We start from the raw sequence: 18,044 nt of genomic DNA on the forward strand, positions 1-18,044 counted from the left end.
CAAAACTCCCGTTGATTTTAATGGTGCAGGATCAGTACGTGTATCTCCTCCAGGCTCATCATGGCCATCCTTGGAATAAGGAATGCTGAAGGGGAGGAACTCCTTTGGGAACTGATGAGCACTTCCTTAATTGGCCAAAAGGGGTTGCTGTTAAACAGTATACTGTCTGTACCACAGCCAGGGAAGGACAGAGACAAGGAATCAAACCTGGATCTCCAGCACAGCAGTGCAGAGCACTAAGCCCTGGACAAACAGAGCAGCCTTTTGTTATGTGTGCAAAAGCTAACATGCCTTTATTTATTTTTAAGCTCTTTTTCTTTTTACTTGAAGATTCATAGTGAAGTTTCCTTGAATAAAAGCAGCCATACATCAGTGCTACGTTCTCACGTAGGACAGACTGACAATTAATGCTGCTAACGATGGGGCGTAGTTTTAACTCTCTGGGTCACCCTGACCTGTTCTGCCTCGTCTGTTTTACATTTGTTTTTAATGCTGGTTTAAAAGTAATTCTAAAGCTATGTATGCTGGGAATTCACGCACAGCTATTTTTTCCCCAGTAGAAAGACAAAGCATTCAAGTATGCTTCCAGGCTCAAAGAGTTAGTATTAACTGTTTATTAATCACCAGTCACTTCTGAGTAGAGGACTATGTATGACCAATGAACCTGCAGCTTTGAGCATTTATAGTGCTACAAGGAGACAAAGCAAATGTCTTATTTAAAACTCTCTCTGCTTTGGCACAGAATGGCAGTTTCAAAGCCTTCATTATTGATTTAGTTCACTCTGACATGAGAGCTGAAATCCATTAAACAGGATCTTCTCATGACCCATACCACCAAACCGAAAAATGGAAGACGTGAAGTAGTTATAGCACTTGGTAATGTTCATAACTTCTCAGGAAGGGCCCCTCCTCAGTCCTGTCAATACACCTCACTCCTGCCCTAGAGTCCCCCTTGTTAATTGCAGACTTTGTCACCTATCCAGCTGTGCTGATGCATCTCAATCCCAATCTGCAGTAACCCCTGCTGTTCCACTCTTAGGCAACCAAACATCTCTGCTAATGTACCTTGCACTGCCCTATTCCACTTTTGGCCAGGCACCTGTCTGTTAGAATGCTTGGAGGGGGCCAACAAACATGTGGACAAGGGTGATGCAGTGGATATAGTATACTTGGACTTTCAGAAAACCTTTCACAAAGTCCCTCACCCAAGGCTCTTAAGCAAAGTTGGCAGTCACAGGATAAGGGGCAAGGTCCTCTTATGGATCAGTAACTGGTGAAAAGACAGGAAACAAAGGTTAGGCATAAATGCCCGGTTTTCAGAATGGAGAAAGTTCATCTAATCATAGAATATTAGAGTTGGAAGGGACCTCAGGAGGTCATCTAGTCCAACCCCCTGCTCATAGCAGGACTAACCTCAGCTAAATCATCCCAGCCAGGGCTTTGTCAAACCGCAGCTTAAAAACCTCCAAAGACGGAGATTCCACCATCTCCCTAAGTAACCCATTCCAGTGCTTCACCACCCTCCTAGTGAAAAACATTTTCCTAATATCCAACCTAGACCTCCCCCACTGCAACTTGAGACCATTGCTCCTTGTTCTGTCATCTACTACCATTGAGAACAGCCTAGCTCCATCCTCTCTGGAACCCTCTTTCAGGTAGTTAAAGGCTGCTATCAAATCCCCCTTCATTCTTCTCCTTTGCAGACTAAACAAACCTAGTTCCCTCAGTCTCTCCTCATAAGACTTGTGCTCCAGCCCGCTAATCATTTTTGTTGCCCTCCACTGGACTCTCTTCAATTTGTCCACATCCTTTTTGTAGTGGGGGGAGGCCGAAACTGGACACAATACTCCAAATGCGGCCTCACCAATGCCGAATAGAGAGGAATAATCACTTCCCTTGATCTGCTGACAATGCTCCTACTAATGCAGCCCAATATGCTATTAGCCTTCTTGGCAACCAGGGCACGTTGCTGACTCATATCCAGCTTCTTATCCACTATTACCCCGAGGTCCTTTTCTGCAGAGCTGCTGCCTAGCCTGTCGGTCCCCAGCAGTGCATGGGATTCTTCCATCCTAAGTGGAGGACTCTGCACTTGTCTTTGTTGAACCTCATCAGATTTCTTTTGGCTCAGTCCTCCAATTTGTCTAGGTCACTCTGTATCCTATCCCTACCTTCCAGAGTATCTACCACTCCCCCTAGCTTAGTGTCAAACTTGCTGAGAGTGCAATCTACCCCATCCTCCAGATCATTAATGAAGATGTTGAACAAAACTGGCCCCAGTTAAATAGCTGTATCCCCCATAGGTCTGTACTGGGACCAGTGCTGTTCAACATATTCATAAATGATCTGGAAAAGGGGGTAAAAAGTGATGTGGCAAAATTTGCAGACAATACAAAATTACTCAAGATAGTTAAGTCCAAAGGAGACTACAAAGAGTTCCAAAGGGATATCACAAAACTGGACATCAACATGGCAGATGAAATTCAATGTTGATAAATGAAAAGTAATGCAAAGTGGAAAATGCAATCACAACTATATATACAAAATGTTAGCTGTTACCACTCAAGAAAGAGATCTTGGAGTCATTGCGGATAGTTCTCTGAAAACATCTGCCCAATCTGCAGCAGCAATCAAAAAAGCTAATAAAATGTTAGGAACCATTAGGAAAGGAGTGGATAATAAGACAGAAAATATCATGATGCCACTATATATATCAATGGTACGCCCACACCTTGAATAGTGCATACAAATGTGGTTGCCCCATTTCAAAAAAGATATATTAGATTTGGAAAAGGTACAGAGAAGGGCAACAAAAATGAGTAAGGATATGGAGCAGCGTCCATATGAGGAGACATTAAAAAGACTGGGACTTTATCAACTTGGAAAAGAGGAGATATGATAGAGGTCTATAAATCATGAATGGTGTGGAGAAAATGAATAAGGAAGTGTTAATTACTGCTTCACATAACACAAGAACCAGGGGTCACTCAATGAAATTAAAGCAAATAAAATTAAATTAAAACAAACAAGGACATAGTGTGAAAAAATATGAATAGTCAACTTGTGGAACGCATTGCCAGGGGATGTTGGGAAGGCCAAAAGTATAACGGTTCAAAAAAGAATTAGATAAGTTCATGGAGGATAGGTCCATCAATGGTTATTAGCCAAGATGGTCAGGGATGCAACTCCATATGCTCAGGGTGTCTCTAGCCTCTGATTGCCAGAAACTGGTAGTGGATAACAAGGGATGGATCACTTGATGATTGCCTTGTTCATTTCATTTCCTCTGAAGCATCTGGCCACTGTCAGAAGACAGGATATTGGGCTAGATGGACCATTGGTCTGACCTTGTATGGCCAGTCTTATTTTCTTATGTTCTTATAATTCTGTCAGTCCACTTTAGTCCTGACCTGCAGAACTCTCTGATACTCCAATCTAGGGCATCACCTGAGACTCCAATATACCTTAATCCTGACCTACAGCACGCGCACACACACACACTGTTCCATGTGTATGGACTACACACACTCTGACAATGGACTGTAATCACAACCTCTAGGACCTGCTACTATTCTGATCTTGGGTTCCCAGCCCACAACTTTGCCCATTCACCTCATTCCTGACCTACAGCACCCCCTGCTGTTCCAGTTTGGATTCCCTCCTGAGCAGAGATTTTGAAATGTGACAGACAAGGCTTGAATCTTTTAAAGCCAGAAGGAACCATTGTGTTCATCTAGTCTGACCTCCTGCATAACACAAGCCACGGAACTTCCCTGAAATAATTCCTGCTGCAAGTCCAATAGCTGTGGTTGAACTAGAGCAGATCTTTTAGAAAAACATCCAATCTTGATTTAAAAATGTCAGACTCCATCACAACCCTGGGTAGGCTGTTTCAATAGTTGATTAACCTCAGCGTTAAAAACTTGCATCTCTTTTTCTTGTATGAATTTGTCTAGTTTCAGCTTCCAGCCATTGGATCTTGTTATATCTTTGCTATATTGAAGACCTTCTGATATCAAGTTTTTCTACCCCATGTAGGTATTTATAGACAGTGATCAAATCACCCCTGAACTTTTCTTTCATAAACTAAGTAGATTGCACTCCTTACATTTCTTACTGTAAAGCATGTTTTCCAATCCTTTAATCATTCCTATGACTCCTCTCTATGAACCCTCTCTAATTATCAATATCCTTCATGAATTGTTGACACCAGAGCTGGACAGAGAATTCCAGTGGTATTTGCACCAGTGCCAAATACAGAGGTAATATAACCCCCTTATTCCTACTTGATGTTCCCATTTATACATCCAAGAATCACGTTAGCCCTTTTGGTCACAGCATCATGTTCAGTTGATTATCCACCATGATCCCTAAGTCTTTTTCAGAGTCACTGCTTCCCAGGATAGAGTCCTCCATTCTACATGGCCTACATTCTTTGTTCCTAGATGTATGACCCTTACATTTGGTCATATTGAAACATATTGTTTTATTGCAGCAAGTTTATACCAAGGGATCCAGATCATTCTGTATAAGTGACTTGTCCTCTTTATTATTTACCACTTCCCCAAACTTTGTGTCATCTGCAAACTTTATCAATGATGGTTTTATGTTTTTTTCCAGATCACTGATAAAAAACATTTAATAGTGCAGGACCAAGAACCAATCCCTGCAGGATCCCCCTAGTCCCTCACCCACTCAGTGATGATTCCCTATTTACAATTATATTTTGAAACATAGCAGTTAGCCAGTTTGTAACCCACTTAACATGTGCCATATAGATTTTGCATCATTATCGTTTATTCATCAAAATGTGGTGCAGTAATAAGTCAAATGACTTAGAGAAATATATTACATCAATACTATTATCTTTACCAACCACAACAAATTATATTAAGGTCGTTTGAAAAGATGTCTTTTCATAAACCCATGTTGAATTACATTAATTATACTACTATTTTTTTTCAGTCATTCCATTATTTTACCCAAGTTTGAAATCAGGCAGACAGTCCTGTAATTACTTGTGTCATCCCGTTGACCCGTTTTAAGTATTGGCACATTAGATTTCTTCTGGTCCTCTAGAATGTCCCCAGTGTTCCAAGACTTATTAAAAATCAACATTAGTGGTCCCGAAAGCTCCTCGGCAAACTCTTTTAAAACTCTTAGAAGCATGTTATCCAGACCTGCTGATTTAAAGATGCCTCACTGTGGTAGCTTCTGTTTAACATCCTCCTTAGTTACTGTTGGAATGTGAAGTATTTCATCATTATCATCATATGATGTGAATACATTATCTGGCTTTTTTCCAAGCATACAACATAAATATTTATTGAATAAATAATAAAATGAGCATACCAAACTCATTATCACTTGTGATTTATAGTCAGTAGGTGAAAAATCAGTGCATTTATCCCAATATATTGTGAGGCTCCCAGATTTTTCGTATTTCTAGGAACAGCAAAAGCAGTTAATTTATTTTTTCATTGTCATTATTCATCTAATTATTTTGCCATGATGTTTGTAATGCTAGCTGTACATTATTTATAGAGTGAGGATGGGAAGCCACAAACCTCTTCTCATATTCTCACAATAGATCTTCACTCTAATTATTTTTGCTCCTATGCATATGCAGAACAACAGTTGCCATTAGTGGGAATTTTGTGCACATAAGAAGAGCAAAATATCAGTCAAGAGGAGCTGTACTAATTTGAAGGGGGTGGGGGCCAGGTGTTTCCCTTGATGCTGTGTTGTCCAGATGTCTGAATGCTTCACCCATGCTTACACTGAAACAACCTCTCATGTTTTTAGATTAAAAAAGAATAAAAAGTAAAATATTGAAAAGGACCAGATAGATCACATGATATGGGATGTGGCGTGTATAGCCCTAGAGAAGTACCCACCAATGCCATGGAAAGCTGCTTCTTTGTCAGGCTGAATACAGTATAATTTCCTCTCCTGAGAAAACATCAGAAATTCTTCTGGGTCTCATAAATCAGATTTTCATTGGTGATGGGAGGAATCAAACATCTCCCTCCCTGGCAATAAATATAAACACTTCATTCTCTGGGAATTAGTTGTTTCACTGACACTCCTTTTGGCCAGAAACATAGCATTGTTTTATAACATATCTATTCTCAGGAGAGTTGGGGTGATTATTTCAACTTGCTGTTTTCTTTCTTCACGTTGATCCTTTTTACCACTACATAATTACATAATACAGCACTTATTGTAGGTCTCACATATAAACAGATCCATGAACATGTATGTTATAGCATACAATAATAGGTACCGCTTTGTATACGCAGGACCTTTAATAGATGCCACTTTTCTTTGTTTATTTGTCTTGATTATTCAGCTCTGAAGGGACTAATTTGAAATTATGCTCTCATTAAATCGGAAGGACCTTGTTCTCTATAAGCACACACACCTTTAAAAGTACAACACAGGGTTGAACTGAAGGACATCAGCATGTCACCATGACATTGACTTGCTCATTCACGCCTCCAGACTCCTCAGAATTTGTATTGATGATTTCTTTGGGATTTCTAGTGACCTGGAATTGGCATTTTGTACTCATGTCTCTTCTTGTTTGTCCAAAATCAAATCACCTATTGACTTAAAAAAACAACGAGAGTCCTGTAGCACCTTAAAGACTAACTTCGTCAGTGGGTTGCAGCCCACGAAAGCTTACGCCCGCAGAAATATGTTAGTCTTTAAGGTGCTACAGGACTCTTGTTGTTTTTGCTGTATACAGACTGACACGGCTACCCCTCTGGAACTATTGATTTAAAGTGCACAGTTGTACTGATCTGCCCTGACAACAGATTTTTTTGAGAAGGTATCTCGAGGTTGCTGAGGGGGGCCAGCTACATCAGTCTGAGCCCTGATGGTGTGGTTGCCAGCAGAATTTTGGAGGAGTCTGAAGGGAGTGATTTCTCTTTTTTTGTTTTGCTTGTGACCCACAAAAATAATTGCAGGACTATGTCATGCTGCACTTCGGTCTTGTTTTCCATGCTACTCTCTTATTTTTATTGCCATTCTCTCATTTTTACAGAGCAGCCTCCCTTAATTGCTATTACAGTAGATCATCCAAAGCATATTATTTAAAGATCAGCCTTTGCATTGATTTACAAAGCTGCACTTTGACTTGACATTTTTACGTTTCAAGGCTTATTTTTCTAATTACAGCTGAAAGGAAGTTTCAGATGAGTATCATATAATGTAGGAGCCAGAACCCCAAGGACAACGGATTTTGTATTATTTTCTGTGCTTGAACTAAGCAACCAGCTTTTTATCATGATTGATTAATTTTCATTTGGGGGCTGTTGGGATAAAAGGTTTACCATCTAGAATAACATGCTCAGCTCACTAGGTTTCATACATATGAACCAGTCAGCCATTCATGTAAACACCAGTACATTATCAGCCAAACTGAACACTAAATACCCAATTTCAAAGCATTTCTACATTGTACCCATGAAGTTCCTGGTATTTTGTTCATGGACTGTATAATTTGTATGTGAGATCTAGGGATAGCCATCTGTCCGTCTACTAATGTATCTGTTCATCTAGTCAACGAGGTGCATCGCTGTAGTGTGTAAGTGCTGGCTTACAGGATATCCTCATTGTGGCATCCTGTGCACAGCAATTTGCCATCTGTGTCTTCACACCACATATCCACGAGGTTGCAGCTCCATATGATCGTGGCTAATTGCTACCTTGTCCTGCGTGTTCCCTGTTTTGAATGAAGTGATTGAGATGCTTGTGGTGAAGCAGCTCTGGTGCCATCTAGTCCTTTGATTTCCTTGATCCATTGTAGAGTAATTATCAAGTAGGAGTGCTTGAGTCCTACAGTGTCTGATTTAGATTAGACCTCCTGTACATGTCTTATTTTGTCCTCCTGCTTAATCCTGGAATAAAGTTACACTATCGGATTTGTGATGTCACAATAATTTCCACAGCAGAAGAGCCTAGATACCACAGTGATGGATGCAGTATACATTTCCAGCAGGATAAACTATGATGTAGAGATTGCTCTATGTTGTGGTATGATGATGATGATGGATTTGTATGCTTCAGGGTGGGATGATGCAGTGATTTATTTGCTGATGGTCATATGTTGTTATGTATTTTTTTTACTTGAGCAGTTGTTTGGATCAGTTCAGCCCCCACCCTTTCCCCAATACACACATGCAGTCGTATTCTTCTTCTCTCCACAACCCTTCCAAAATAAATATATCTGAGAGTAACACCATGCAGATGGGATCACTGTTGATGTCAAGCAACATTGTCCTTGTCTCGGTAATACTGCTTGCCATGTATGAATTAATGGGTTGAACGCTTCTCTATATAATTGACACCCATCCAGGTCCTTACACAGTGCCCATCACCATGGCACTTGGACACTTTTCAGGCTGTGGCTGTCTCTAGACTAAATGTGAAGGCAAAGCTCTCTTTCAGCCTTGTTGTAGGTGGTGGGGCTGGAAGGGTAAGAAGCCTTGAGGTTGTTTTATATTTAACCGTCATGCCAAGCTGTGTCATTCTCCACAGCCCGTAAACTGAAGAAACTGGGCAACCTGAAGATGCAAGAGGATGGTGAGGGAGCCAGCTCATCCAGCCCAACAGAGGAGCAGGCCCCCAAGATGATGATGACACGCATCGATGGGTTTGAGTGCCAGCCCATTTTCCTCAATGTCCTGGAAGCCATTGAGCCTGGTGTGGTGTGTGCAGGCCATGACAACAACCAGCCCGACTCCTTTGCTGCCCTGCTGACCAGCCTGAATGAGCTTGGGGAGAGGCAGCTGGTGCATGTGGTGAAGTGGGCAAAGGCCTTGCCAGGTAAGGAGGAAAATAACAAATTCCAGCACCTTCTCCTCCTCTGCATCCCTAAAACACATCACACTCAAATCACATCAGGGACGCGTTTCAATAGGAGAATCGTATAATCTGGGCCCCAAAATCACAACATTTGTAGGGGTGCATTCTCAGAATGTTTTCTTCTGTGAGCACAAATGACACCCACAACGTTTGAGTGTAACCCCCATTGCCAAAGTGTGGATTTGTGCCCCGCTAGTGGCTGGTCCCTGAAAGGTCAATGAGTCTGCTGCAGCTGCAGGTGTTTACTCCTTTAAACTCAGGCAGAAGAGGCTTGTGTTTTTAGAATGAGAAAACTTGGGTTCAATCACTGCTAGTGACCCTTGGCAGGTGGTTGTCCCATGAGTATGGTTTTTGCCACAACTGAACGGCTTCTACAAAGCTGAGTGCTAGGCTCTTCAGTTATCTGAATATTTTCTTGACCAGCAGGGATAAGTTGCTGTAGAGAAGAGAAGCGTCTCTATTCTTCTCTGTGCAGTGATCTCTGTCTGCTTTAGGAGTGATGTTAGGTTCAAGCAGGAGCTGCAGCATTTCTCCTTAAAATGAAAGACCAACACCATAACACAACTCCTGTGAGAGGGTAGAAGGAGTAAATCCTCTGACGGAAGAAATGAAAATAATGCTGTTTGATAATGTAGGAGGTGGAAGATGGGCAAAACCAGGCTGAAAGTAGTTGGGGAACAGAACACATTAGCATGAAGGATCTATACCCTCCTAGCCTGTTTCACACTGTATGTCATCCAACTGCTGGAATTTCATCTTAATATAATTTGTCAAAGAGTTTTAAATGCAAAAGTTCTTCTGTCTGTCTCTGTCACATAAAGCTACAGAAGCACAATCATGTCCGGAAGTGTAAGTGTGCCAAAAATCCTTGGAGTTGTGATTATTTATCACAAGAAGTTACAATGTTATTAGCTGCCTATCATGAGTAGCAATATTAAATTAATTTGTTATTAGCAGATTAACACTATTTTATAGTTTTTATCATACTGCAAGAAAGAGCTACAGGAGAGAAGTGAGCTTCAGAAATGGTTATGCTATGGCAAACATCAACCAAACCTACATTCTAGACACACACTCTGACTTCATTTAAACTTCTGGCTTCCAAAGATGCATGAAGATGTCCCTATTTCACGCATTTGATTCTTAGAGTGCACAGCTGCCGGCAGCCTAATGGTCAGTGATTATATTGCTGTGTGCCTAGAACAGAGGACAGACTGATGGTGCACCTATAAAATATGACATTAATTATGGAGGCACCTGGTAGTGATCCTATAGTTAGGGTTGCATTCTAAAATGGGCTTAAAATGAGGCATTCATTCCTGCTTTTCTCCTAAAGTAGGTGGCCAGTCAGTGTGGCCCTGTTTCACACACGGTAGGGTTTCTTTCCTTCAAATTTTCTATGTCATTTTTGTTTGATTTCCCTTCGTATATGTTCAATAAGCACCATCTGAATTTGGGCTCTTGCTGAAATTTTTCTTTAGCAGCCTTATTTCTCATTGTTGACCGACGACTGTTTAAAAAAAAAAAGTCTGTCTCCATGACACTTGGTAAAGAGGTGGATCCTGAATAGATCTGCTTCAATAGGTCGGTTTTCTTGGGTTTTTTCCCCCAGGAGTTTTCATGATGGATTTTGGGTCATTTTTAGCCATGATTCACACTGTAACTGAAGATTTATGTGCTGTGGACATAAAGCTGATTGATTGGCTGGCTCTGGGGAGGACTGATTAATGGGGGAACCCTGGGAGAATGGGTTTGAGGGTTCCATTTTCTCATTAAGAAACAAGCCAGCAGATTCCTCCTTACTCTAGCAATAATTATGCACAGAAATCTGGGAAATATTTTCCCACCCTGACCTATCTTCATTCCCTCCAAATTGACAGATTTCCTGGGTTCTGTGGATCTCCAGGGTGCTTAACTCGCCATCCCTATTTGTCTTGGTCAGTGCTGTTTGACTGAGGTGTGTAAGGCACATACGTGGTCATAAGCACACCTTTTGTTTGATCAGCAGTGTTGCAGGCTCTTCCATGGGTACTGCTAGCTGCATCTGCCAATTGTCCTAGGCAATGTCAACACTTACAAGTTTACAGCAGTTTGCAGTTTACAGCTGTGCCCCTGTAAGAGCACTCGTGTAGTCACATTATGCCACTGGGAGACACTTTCCTGCCAACGTAGCACTGTGCACATGAGCACTTATGCCAACAAAACTTATGTTGCTCGGGGGTGTTTTTTTCTCATCCCGAGCAACAAATGTTTTGCCAACATAAGTGCTGGCATAGACATGGCCTTATTTTCTCTCTCTAGGATGAAGACAAGGGATGTATTGCTTACCAGAAATTCCATTTGTCATAGTCCTCTCTTCTCCCATCCTATACCCCATCCTCTTCCTCCCCTCTGAGAAGAGTGTTGCATTTTTCCACCTTTTCTATATGTTCTTATTTTGTTCTTTTGCTTTGGAAGTATCTAACTCAGCGGGCAAGGGACTGGGGCTTACATACAAATCTCTCACAATTGCTTTGCCTCCTTGCTTTCTGGTGGATGAAGTTATAATGCCCAGGGTCCCTTGCTATAACATGGAAAAAGAGAAATGGAATAACTGGTAAGTAATATTCCAGTTATGTTTTATCAGTGGACTATAGGCCTGAGTCTCTGATCCAGAAAATGGAAGATGTTGTTATCTCTGTTTCACAGAGGATATGCTTTTCAGGCTGAGTAACAAGTACCCTATTAACCACAAATTCCTGTTGCATTTATAAAGGAGGAGCTTCCCTTAATTTTTTTTCCAGGATATGGTAAATAGAACATTGAAATATTAATACTGGAAAAACTTTAAGTTTATCAGATATGATAGATATACCTGTAACCTACTAATATCAGGAAAACAAAAAGCTTTTTTAATGGGTGAATCAAGCTACATACAAAAAAGCAGTGATTAGGCTTGAGCAACTATATGGAGAAATGAGAGCATATAAAACATTCTGGGCACAGAGTATTTAAAACTATATGGAAAAATGAGTATTTAAAACGTTCTGGGCACTTTTATACTTTTCAAGTTTATACATTTTAAAGGAGAAAAAGCCCAATTTGTTTTCCTTTGCAGGTCACAGTTAAGTAATTTATATTGCTGTATAAAGAACTGATTGAATATCTTTAAAATCTTCAAAAAATGTGGTATGTGTTTATATAAGGACTATAAAACTTCAAACTGGGGACCATTACCAGATGACATAAGCTAGCACATCCCTGAGGTTACAGTCCCCTGTATCACGGAACACTAAATGCAGTCACTTGTAGCTGTGTATATAGTGAGGTGACCAGTCTGAGTTCTGTAATGTTGCACATTATGTGAATTGCTAACCCTCTAAATGAAAATGACAAATGAGCCTGAGGCTGCTCTAAATTTGCACTCGGAGCCAAATTAGCCTCCATCAGCCCTGAAAATGGAGGCAACATGATGATATAAGCCCACTTTCCCCACCATAGGTCCTATGGTGAAGCAGCTTGACAGGACCCAAAGATTGAGACCTCCATGTGTGACAGAATGAAAAGATCCAAGTTAGAAGCCGAGGCAAAATGAGTTTTCCACTGTATGTTAGAACCTTGCGATAAGACTTGACCTACTGTGATTGAATCTATTCTTCATAGGTTTTAACATCCCATGTAAACATGGCTTGACTGACAGCACAGAAGTGGTTATTCGCTCACCTTGTTCCTTCAGGTTACTGTGTACATCGAGCCCAGAGAAAACAAATCCTGAATGCAGAATAGCAATTCTATTCCCTTCCAGGCTCAAGATGCAGGAAAGGCTCACTCACCCTGTTTGACCTGGGTCACAGAATTTGCTCTTCCTGCTACAGGCATCCAAAGTAGAAATCCTTGCCCAGAAACCCAGGCCCCAGTACAGCTTACTGAAACAGTATGGGGCCCTACACCAGATCAAATCTTAACAGTCAGGCAAAGCCTGTAAGATCTTCCCTATTGTGAATTTAGGACCCCTCATTTTTTACATTAACGAGGCACATCATGGGCAGGGCAAGCATTGGTTAACTAGGCACAAGTGAATCACATGACACTTGGCTAAGGAAAGATTCTATGGCCACTCCATTGTTTTTTGTTATTTGGAGCTTGTTAGAAATCATTTATCTAATAATGTGTTTGTACAAGGTCACTCATTTGCTGTACGGGGGGCTAACGTAACTGAGAGTGTTTACCATTGTCTGGATAAACTTTGCTTTCCACTTTCTGAGTAGGCACTGCTTTCCACTGTCTAGACAATACAGTTTCCAGAACACAAAGTGGATATTCAGTTATATTAGAAAACTCAATGTAGCATGTGATTAATCAGTGATGAAATTTAAAGAGTAAAATTTAATAAATTAAAATAACAGATTTTGACGAAAAAGGAATTAATATTTCCAATTTTCATTATGAAGCAAACTCGTAAGCTGCCAATCTTGTAAAGATAAAAATGTCTAGTTGACAAAAATGTTTATTGAGAGCAGTTAAAAGGAGCTCTCCATAACACTGTGTTATGTTAACATTAAATTGCAAGAAACTATCTATGCTTTCAACTCTTTAAAATTAAAATGAATGATGATTTGAATCTTATTAAGATTTAACTTTACGTGTGTTGGGTTTGATTCACAAAAGGACTTTGTGGCACCAAAGTGCCACGTTAGGCCCCTAAATCCCAGAATCGTGCCCCACTAGGATTCACAAAACCTTTGCTCAGCTGTCCTCAAAATCTATAGGTACCTAAAATTACTTTGTGGCTAAATTTTTGCAGTAAACGTTCCCTGGGCACCAATGTCTCTGCCTCCGAGCGTACGCACTGCTGTCCTACACCAAGCATCCGGACGCCTAAGCCCCAGAGGGATGCATGACTGAAGGAATATAGGCATATAAGCATTTCTCCACCTACCTTCCCTGCATGCTCAGACCTCGCCTACCAGATCTGGCACCTATAAGTGGGCATGCACAAAACAGCTCTGGGGGGTGAAGGAGCTCCCTCATAACTCTTATCCAAGCAGTTAGAACATCCACCTGACATGTAGGAGTACTGATTCCCCCTTTCTGCCCGGCAGCTTCTTGCAAAAATGGCATAGGCACCTAACATTAGGGAGGGTTTGCAATCAAGAATCCCAAGCAGAGGAAGACACTTCCCTGCACTATGGATTTAGGTGCCCATCTCTGAGAGAGGGGTGGGGCTTAACATATACCTCTCAAGTTGGCACCTCCCATAGGCTAGCCTAGGGAAGGGGTCACCTCACATGCTGTTTTTTGTGAGTCCATTCTTGGACACCTCTCTCTCCTCATTCATTGTATATTGAGCCTAGGCACCAAACTCAGACTTTGTGAATGCTGGTGATTTTTTTAGGCTTCTAAAAGTTAAGCATGGCAACGCTCAGTGTCACCAGGCTGGAGTTCCTTTGTGAATCTAGCCCATTGTTATCATTTAGGTCTGATCATACCAGACAGTCAGTTAAAAGATAAATCATATTGCACTATTAAAGTAATGGTCATGAATCATCTGACTAACAGAGAAAACCTTTGTTCACATCCAACTCTCATTCACATCAATAAGAGCCAAGAATTTAAGTAAATAGGGTTTTTTGAATTAAATCCAAATCAGACTAAATATGCCCTCCACATTCTGTATGTGGGGAAGGAACCGAGTTTTATCTTAACAGAAGTAAGAAATTGCCAAAGTATCGCTCAGATTATATTAGTGTAAATATGCTTAAAAAATGTGGGAGGAAATACTAAACCTGATGCTTTTAAAAGTATGAGGCAATAAAGTGACCATTATTTAAACATTTAGCAATATGCAATGGCCTAGATTTTTGAAAATGACTGGTGATTTGGGGCATCCAGCTTTTGAGACACCTTCAAGGGGCTTGATTTTCAAGAAAATGAGGCCTCCTAAAGGTGCCTCAGGTTGGGTGCCTGAAATCATTAGTTACTTTTGAAAATATAGACCTCTGTGTTCATTGAAACACAGCAAAGCAAGCTTTTAGGCTTAAAGGTATCGAGAAATATTTCTTCTAAAGAATGTTCTCCAAGTATTAATCATAAAGATAATGCTAAGTGATTGCTCAGCTGAAGCCCTATAATTTTAGTGAACATTCTTAACAGATAATGAACAAAGATGCAGAGAATGTGCTATATTAAAGATCAGGTGAAACATTTAACTAGTAAATTGAAAAGCTAATATGAAGTCTTCAGGGGAAACCCGAGCAAGTGTGTGATGAGAACTGAAAGCCACAGAGTCCCATTAATTATGTGATTCATACACACACAACATAGCTCCAAAGCACACACAAGTGATTCCAACCTCAGAACTGAATTAAGGAGAATGAACAGGTCCCGAGGTAGAAGTTGAAGTTTAGACCGCTGTTTCTTCCTGTTGATGCTGAACCAAGTTAAGGACAGACATGACTTAAATGATTTCAGGTCTAATTCAAAGCCTCTCTATTGAATTCATTGGGCTTTTGATTAGATCCGTATATTACTGAGGATGGATTGAGTTCATTTATAAAATCACCCCAAAACATGCAGAGACTTTACCTAAAGACTAGAAAAATTCAGAGGGGCATCTCTTGACGAAATAAAGTTACTGACGGAGAAATGTCAATCTGAAAAGAAACACAGAGTTGTGCACAGCTGACCAAAGCTATACCATCCCAAACACAGGCATCTCATGGACACCTTGCAAAGATTGCAGAGACCTGTGTGGCAAAACAGGAGAGCCCAGAAAAGAATGTTCCTGGGAGGTATCCATCAGTTGCTGAAACCCTTGAAATTCCAAAATTAAATCAGGATGTCCCAAGATATATGGCTCTTGGTTCTGGAGACAAAAGCCACAAGTAACAGCATACAGTTACAAATATAAAACCACAAAAGTCACCCTGTTTTCTTTCTGGTTTGTAAGAACTTGATGCATAAACACCCAACTGATGTTCTGCATAGGCCATCTTGGCTCTTCATACAAAGCAAGGATTGTATCCTGTTTGGTCCATATCAGCTTTACATAATGGGAACCAGTCACTGAACCACCCATCAAAAATGAATCAAAGAACCATAACGCTGTCAACAAACTGCTTCCCATGGTCATCTTCTGCAAAGGTTCCTCTATAATGGGTAGTGTCATCGTGATTGCTTTAAACTTATCTCATGCTTTTCCCACCATCTAGCAGGAATCATATGTTCTGCGGCAATTTTAACTGCCTCAAAAACTCCAAGCCAGTAAAAATTCTGCAACTGCCTTTGTTTCATGTGGTGGATCCCCAGACTTCATCCAAGTCTCCCAGTCTTGCTGGTCTGTTTTGACCTTTGCTTGTTCCACTAGCCAACTGGGTCCACCACTCAAATCCTCACCCACTCTGGAATACCATTTCTTTTCTGGTTGTCTGAGTACAGCAGGCTAACCAGCTGTGTCTTTTAAAGCTCATCAGTGTTTAACTTCCTTTTGCTGCATAACTCTACTAGCTCACCTTTCTTGAGCTTTCCATATCTCATTCTTCCTGGGTGTCTCTCCGTAATTCTTCCCCTAAAAGATCCATTCTCTGCTTACATTTTAAGAATGCTGATTTGTTTCCTTGCAAAAGCCTCCTTTTCAAAAAGCTTTACTCTCTGACACAGTGATCCCAGCACTTCCACCCAGCCCAGTCCCCTTCTGGACAATGATCAGTCTCTTGTAAATGGATCCATCACTGAGTCCCACATGTTTTTAACCTGACTGGGTCTGAACAGATTATAGTCGCTGTTTCTAGCTCTGGATCTCTACAAACACTCCCAAACTCAAACTTTGTGTCTGAGCTCTTCCTTGGGATGTGAGAATCCACAATCCAGCCACCCTAGACCCCTAAAACAATGTTTTGGAGCACCCAGGCTCCCCAGATTCTTACACATGCTCCCCCATAGTTCCACCTAGATTGTGGGCAGTCTAAGCTTCTATTTTAATTGCTTCGGGGACAACATGGTAGTGAAGCAAGGAACACAGGCTTGGCAAAGAAATTTCTCAACCACCATCATTTTTCTCTTAAAATCATTAGAGAATTTTGAAAACAAGAATCCTGAGAAACACCCACCTTATTTGATCTCACCTCTTCTATGAGCCCAAGGACTACTAGCGATCAAAGGCGGTTGCAGAGTCCCTCCTGCCCTTTCTTTCTCTCCTGCCTGTTCATCTTACATGTGGCATTGGTCTGCCTTCCATCTTCAAAGCAGCACCCCCTCTTAAATATATTCTTTGTATTTTTCCCATGTGCCCTGTCTCAGAAGCTACAGACCTATCAGCCACTGCTGGCTCCCCATCTAGAAAATCCATTGTCCCAAGGGGTTGGGCCAGTATTTGAGAAATAATCCAAGCTGATGGTTCCAGGTTGCTCTGTGGTGGCTTCTCAGGGATGGTCCTTCAATGAGGTGTTAAGCACCTTCCCTTGGAATGCAATTCAATAACCTTGCCCAAGGCAAGGTTAAATATGTATTCAGTGCAGCATACAAAATGGAGGCCGTAATACAAAATGGAAGTTACAATGATCTAGACATGCCGCTGTCTGTCACAGGAGTGAGGAAGAGAAAAGTGCTTTAGCAAGATTTCTTCCTCTGTCACATCCCCCTCAACAGAAGACATCTGCTCACTTATTGTAAAGACACTTCACAGCTTCAGAGTCCTTCTGAGCTCCTCAGTGTATGTGGATGCTGAAATTGCCATGTGTAGCAGTGGCTTTCACGGAGATGCAGTCATGCCTCTGTTTCCTTTTGGCTGGTAAGGAGCTGAGCCTTCTGACTGAGCCAAAAGATCATCCCCTTCTATGGTAACACAAGTTCAAAATAAAAGGAATGGAACAAAATGCCTCGTTGTAGTCCAGTCCTCCTTCCAGCCATTGGCTCTCTCTCGAGAGGCCATTCACCGTTGTCTCTTGAACCTAAGGTAAGGAGGTGAATCTTAATCCCAGCCTCTGCCAAGCCATTAATGGCTGCAAAAATGCTCTTTCCCACTTGTGACTGGGCAGGAGGCTGTGCCCCATCCTATTAGACAAAGATCTAGTCACAGCAATCCACACATTCACATCCTTCAGGTTCAAGTCGGGCTACTCATTATATCTAGGAATGAAGCGTAGTAGCCCGTGAAATCTTCATCTGGTATAAAACCAGGGTGACCCATCCCT

At 41.2% G+C, this 18,044-nt stretch overlaps 1 protein-coding gene across 1 annotated transcript in view; it reads left to right on the plus strand.

The window, feature by feature from the left end:
- Positions 1 to 18,044, plus strand: part of AR (androgen receptor) — a 103,181-nt gene that overhangs the window by 69,814 nt on the left and 15,323 nt on the right. Inside the window, exon 4 of the mRNA XM_067548315.1 lies at positions 8,548 to 8,835. Coding sequence (XP_067404416.1) covers positions 8,548 to 8,835 — 288 coding nt within the window. The remainder of the gene's footprint in view (positions 1 to 8,547; positions 8,836 to 18,044) is intronic.

Source organism: Emydura macquarii, unplaced genomic scaffold (genome assembly GCF_026122565.2).
Source record: "Emydura macquarii macquarii isolate MOO-44397 ecotype Brisbane River unplaced genomic scaffold, CSIRO-AGI_Emac_v2 contig_1253, whole genome shotgun sequence".
Taxonomy (NCBI): domain Eukaryota; kingdom Metazoa; phylum Chordata; order Testudines; family Chelidae; genus Emydura; species Emydura macquarii.